This window comes from Rhododendron vialii, chromosome 10a (assembly GCF_030253575.1).
Source record: "Rhododendron vialii isolate Sample 1 chromosome 10a, ASM3025357v1".
NCBI classification, from domain to species: Eukaryota; Viridiplantae; Streptophyta; class Magnoliopsida; order Ericales; family Ericaceae; genus Rhododendron; species Rhododendron vialii.
Genome location: NC_080566.1, coordinates 36750828 through 36756827, shown reverse-complemented (window position 1 = coordinate 36756827; position 6000 = coordinate 36750828). Strand labels below are relative to the sequence as shown.

Below are 6000 nucleotides of genomic sequence, written 5' to 3'. Positions count from 1 at the left end.
TATTTTTAGATTTTAATAAGTCCATAATTTTGAGCTTGAAATTACCTTCTTAAAAAATAAGAGCTTTTTTCAGTTTCTGGAACGGAACCTCAGTTCAATCAGGTTATCTTCTTGATTTTGATAAGATTTTTCTGATCTCTCTATTATTTAACTCAGCAAAAACCTGGGTGGGGCCAGTGGCTATCTATGGAGGTGGGCAAGACTTACTTTCTAGCAAAAAAGAAAAGAGAGCAATGTGTGGATCAAACGGTTCTCGACACAATTGTGTTTTGAAGGAGTGTGTGCAGACTTTCCCGAAAAAAAAAAAAATTGACATGCGAACCCATCCAAATCATTTGAGACATGTTTACAGCCCAAGAGTTTGTACATGATGCTGGAAATAGCTATTCTGGGTAAAGATTAGTACTTCATAAGCCAACCTCTTTTGGCACAAGAGCTTGACCATGAACACACATCACAAATACTCAAGTTCAGATACACATAAGCTTCATTTATCAATCGAACGAATAATTCGGACCTATGGTAAACGTGGACCCTGGGACTGCAACTCGGAAGGATCGATTAAGCCTTCTAACACAACGAGCTCATTCAAGAGTGCAATCTTCTCTTCTTCGAGGGTTATGACCTCATCTTCAACCTCTCTCAACTCTGTCCCAAGCCCAAAGCTTTCTTCCTCCAGCAGCAAATATTTTCTTCTCAGCGCCCTGTAATCATTTCCAGACGTGGAAGAGTCCGGCAATGAATCTGAAGGAGAGTTCTCTGGTTGGTGGAACAATGGAGAAACATCCTTTTTAAACCCTTTTTTGGAGGCTTTCTTCCCTGTTTGAGTTGGAGGAGTCGCATTGTGCCCTTGCTGAGACATGGAAGCCTTTTGGGTTGAGGGTTTCTTTTTTCTCGACTTAGGAACAGAAGCTTCCTCAGGCAATAGCATACCTGGATCTTGCATTTCCCAACTGCCGATAGGAAGCACTGTAATAAAAATGAATGAAGCTTAAGAGCACACGTTTCAAGCCAAGGATGAACATCGTGAGAAATATTGGAGAGATTTATCTAGATGATTTCTTCATGAGGCACACACTTGGTATACAAACATCACGAAAGCTCCATTACAATGGCGTATAAAAAGTAACATGGAGCTCTGATCCAAGCATTAAAGGAATGAAAAGAAATATTGCTTGAACATGATTTCTAACATGTTTTGAAACAAGAAACAGATTATGAAGTCTATGAGAAACATTAAAGGAGGTAGGTCATGATACTTCACAAGACATAATAGATGCAGGAGACAAAAGGACATGTAAACGAGAGTCGCATGTGTACAATGTATGGGGTGAAAAATATGGGATCCTATTTGCTCCATGCCACTCTGCATAACACACCCAAATTTCATCTTCAGGAGAGCAACTAGCCAAAAAGAGGCATAGATCTATATAAGTTGTAACCAAAACTAATGATAATTCTATGTGAACTGCAATTGATCTCAGTGACTACTAGGGGCCCGTCAGGTTAAGAGTCCAGTTCCAGTAGCAGGGAAAGCTTTGTGAGAGCAAGATTACAGTTGTAGTTTGACTAAATGTGATGGAAGACACTCGTTCAAGTGAATTTCAATAAGCTAAGCATTTCCTATACGTCTATGGAAAAAAATGTCGGAAAGTAAAGCCCATCACGTTGAGCCATATAAATTTCTTGCAGTTAGCTTGAATGTTCCACTCATTTCCTTTGCCACAATGATATCAATGAGTTAAATGTTGAGCATTGAAGATACGAAAGGTAAACATTTGAAAAGTTAATATGAGAAACCAGCAAAGGGATCATCTATCTTAGATGATAATCATTCATAATATCAAGGAAGCAGCAACAGCCTAGAAAACTAAACTCACGACCAGGTTACCAAACCAAACCAAGCCTTACGTCCCAATCACTTGGGGTCGGCTACATAAATCCGTTTCCTCCATTGAGCTTAGTCAATGGCCACTTATTCATACAAACCCATTCTACTCATATCTTTGAGCACAACATCTAATGTCAATTTAGATCTACCTTTCCATGTAACATTGCTGCCTAGAGCTATCCTATCCGCTTTCTTAACTACTGCATCTTTTGGTCTACGGTAGACATGCCCAAACCACCTTAGCATATTTTTTCTCAGCTTCTCCTCTATAGGTGCTACACCTACCATCTCACGAACTATTTCATTTCTAATCCTATCTTGTCTAGTCTTACCATACATCTACCTCAACATTCTCATTTTCCACTATACTCATTTTGCTCACATGTTGTTTCTTAATAGGCCAACATTCTGTCCCATAAAATATCGCTGGTCTTATGGCAGTTCCATAGAATTTTTCCTTCAATTTTGTGGGTACCCTCTTATCACATAATACATCAGTAGCGCTTCTCCACTTGAGTCATCCCACTTGGATCCTATCAGTCACATCATCAGCAATCTCTCCATCTCTACTAATAATTGAGTCTAAATACCTAAAAATGATCACTCTTTGGTATCTCCTGGTCTTGGATCATCACTCTTTCTTCATGCGCACTACTGGTACCACTAAACTTGCACACCATATACTCAATTTTACTCCTATTTATCCGAAAACTCTTTGACTCTAATGCTTCCCTCCAATCACCAACCTACAAGCATGTTTTTACTACTTTAGGCTCAGCATGTTTTTACTCCCTTAGGCCCAACACATGCCAAACCAAAACACCAACCCCCAATAGGCAAGTGCTAAAAACTCCATCTTTTTTGTTGGTTTGGTCACTCGTCACAAAAGGACAAGTTGTCACCCTTCTATATTTCTGTCCCTCACCAAATCTAAGATGCAATCATAGCAAGTTATCTTTCATTTTTTCGTAAGTTTCGATAGAAGGATTTCTATTTCTCTACCAATGCAGTCAACTCCAACTCCATTTGTTAGAATAGCTTCCATTGAGTCTCTGCACCTATCCTAGTTTAGTAAAACCATTTATACAATAACACTTTTGTTAGCCATTGAAACGCAGATGTATACTCCTACTGTTTAATAACCTCAATAGGACATCATTAACTTTCCAGACTTACATGTCATGCAATTCCAATGTAGATCAACATATAGTAACTCAACCCATCGACTTATACTTCACCAGTGGATTATGACCCCAAAACTAAGAACAACACCCAATAGAACCTTTTCATAAACTGATAAGAAAACCCAAATGAAGAACACCCAATTGAACCAATTCATAAACTTTGAGAATAACTACTCACACATGTGTTGGGTTTGCAAAGATCGATTCAGTCTTCGTTTGTCCATTTGCTGATACATAATAAACACTGGCGTGAGAAGCGCTAGGTTCGCGAAGCATAATTCGATTTTGGTAGCACTTCGCTGACAGTTCGAGAATTGAGGATGAAAACCCTATGTTATAAATAGTACTTGTTATACACGATGTAACTTGTAGTCTTGTACTCTTATCTTTGTTTGATGCATAGTGGAACTGGCCGTGAGCCGTGGATGCACTCAACAACATAGTTGGGGAACAACGTAAAAATCTCCGTGTCTTGCGTTCTTGTTTTATGTTCTTGATATCATCGCGCGTTGTGTGTTCACTGGTTTAACCGTAATTCCCAACAAGGAGGTACCGAATCACACAATTGGGAGCCACGTAAAAACCTTCATTCACATTTTCTCTTGATTTATTCTTCATGCGATTGTGTGTGTTCCGTGGAATCCGCAACAATATGAACGACAAGATCAGACAAGGTGACAGGTACTATGTCAAAACAGAGAAGCTTTCAACACGACATTAAGCCCTAGAACTAAAATTATGTCGTATGAAGCAAGAAAAAATTGGGGCTATGGAACACTTGAATTAAACCTCGTACCTGGAAAATAGTAATCTAGCGCAACTCCCCACTTAAAAATCGATGCTTCGATGTGCTTTCAGCCCCAAATCACAGTGGGTAATTGGCAACTATTCTGTATGTGCCCTAGTGTGTGGGTATATACGGAGACGGAGAGAGAGAGAGAGAGAGGATGAAGGCGAAATTGGGTAAGTACCGGGTCGCAATTTTTTGACCCAAAGGCCAACTTAAGGGAGTCCAGTTAGGTTCAGTTCATGGACCAATGGGGGCTGGGTTTATGGGCTCAACACGAATTTGGGTTTCAGAATTTTGAATTGATCAGACTCTGATGTGTACTAGATTATCTCTCTATGGTAAAAATCAGCTTGACATGAAAATCAAATTCGAGTGATTTTACGAAAATGTTTTGGACACACTGAATGTATATTTTGATTTTATAATAATATGAATTTGTTTTCTAGATGCTATGATTAAGAGAGAGAGAGAGAGAGAGAGAGAGAGAGAGAGAGAGAGAGAGAGAGAGAGAGAGAGAGAGAGAGAGAGAGAGAGAGTCTTCTCTTTCCATACCATAATTTTGCTTTGTTTAATTATTTTCCAACTTTAGAGGTGGGTATTTTATCCTTGGTTTTTCTAAAATTAAACAACTAATTTGGGTGTCAATAATCATTTTGGTTGATTAAAATAAGCATGAATATCCAATTGGTCACGTAATTTAAAAGCTATCGAAACCCGGGGCCTGTGCATGCATGTTGTGCATAATTTGGGCCGTTCGTTCGGTTATCTGATGATTCAGATCTCGTCTCGACATTTAACGACTCTTGGTTGTTCATTGCCACCCAGATGAACTCCGAACTATCACATAACTGAACGGATGGCCGAAATGGTGCTTAACACGCATACTGTGCACTTGAGGCCCGTCCCCATTTGACACTAACAGAGAAAAAAAAATACTGAATGGGCAACTAGGTAAAAGCTGTTCATTACTTCCTTTGTTTTGTATTTTTCAAACCGCACTCTTCTCCAGTTTTACTCTTTCTTTTGTTTTTGTTTAGGCAAAGATAGAAGAAAAACTTTGACAGACACTACTTCTTACTCCCCCGTCTCAATTTGTTGTGTCTGTTTCCTTTTTTGAATCTTACAAAAAATTGTCTATATCTCGCAATTTATAATATTTTTTATGATTTTAAATCTTTGTTTAAAAAAATAAATTGAGATCTATCGAATAAAATTCATATTAAATATATAAAATATTATACATTAAAAGATATAAACAATTTTTTGAGATGTCCAAAAAAAGAAACAGACACAACATTCTGAGACGGAGGGAGTAATTTACTTTTGCACAAAGAACCACGAGAAGGTTCTTGAAGTGTTTTCACTCACCAAATTTATGAGTAATTTGAAAGTGTATCACCCAAGTGAAGTATAATATGATAGTACTTATAAAAATAAAATTAAAAATTAAAGTCATATGAAGATCTTTCATTTGAGCGCAAGTAAGCCAACTGTTCAGGCCAAGAAAAGTCACGTCATGACATTGTTTGTTTCCCAAAAATGTTAACAATTGGCCTAGGAACAGCGAGTAGTGCAGTTCTAGGCCTGATGCGGGCGTGCCAGGGCAGGATTGCTGCCCAAATTCGTATCAAGGCCTGGAAGCCTTAATCTGACTTCTAACTGGACGAAAGTGCACGGCCTAAGGGTGGAGACCGTGAGGAGGTTCGTGGTTTGCCTTTGCGGGCTAAGGACTTAAAATTTCCTAATCGTGTGAAAAATAGAAAGAAAGGTAGAGCAAGGCCTAAAATAGAAATAAAAGGACTTCATTAACGGTTTAATAAAGTCTGATTGCAAGGAAATGAAATAAAATCTAGGCTTGGCTAGATTGAACGGGAAACTAAAGATAATTGAAAGATAAATATGCATAAGCCGTGGGCTTGATGGTCGGGGACCGAAAGATAAAAATGGTTAAAAGATAATTGAAATGTAATTTGGATAAGCCATGGGCTTTGATGGTCGTGGACCGAAAGATAAAAGATAATTAAAACATAAATTTGCATAAGCCGGGGGCTTGATGGTCGTGGACCTTTGCCAAGGCCTTCAACTCTGGTATTTATAGGCAGATGTTCCAGGTCTTGAGCTGTTCAAGCTGCTTC

At 38.6% G+C, this 6000-nt stretch overlaps 1 protein-coding gene across 2 annotated transcripts; it reads right to left on the bottom strand.

Moving 5' to 3' along the window:
- Positions 1-309: 309 nt before the first annotated feature.
- Positions 310-4047, bottom strand: LOC131304255 (uncharacterized). 2 transcript variants are annotated; one of them, XM_058331431.1, is made up of 2 exons: positions 3872-4047; positions 310-969 (listed from the first exon to the last, which is right to left on the bottom strand). In XM_058331431.1, exon 2 carries the CDS (start codon positions 944-946, stop codon positions 518-520), a length of 429 nt encoding a protein of 142 aa, XP_058187414.1. In that variant the 5' UTR covers positions 947-969; positions 3872-4047; the 3' UTR covers positions 310-517. The 2 variants fall into 2 exon arrangements, with proteins under 2 accessions (XP_058187414.1, XP_058187415.1); XM_058331432.1 differs by having other exon boundaries at positions 310-953; positions 3872-4031.
- Positions 4048-6000: the final 1953 nt, after the last annotated feature.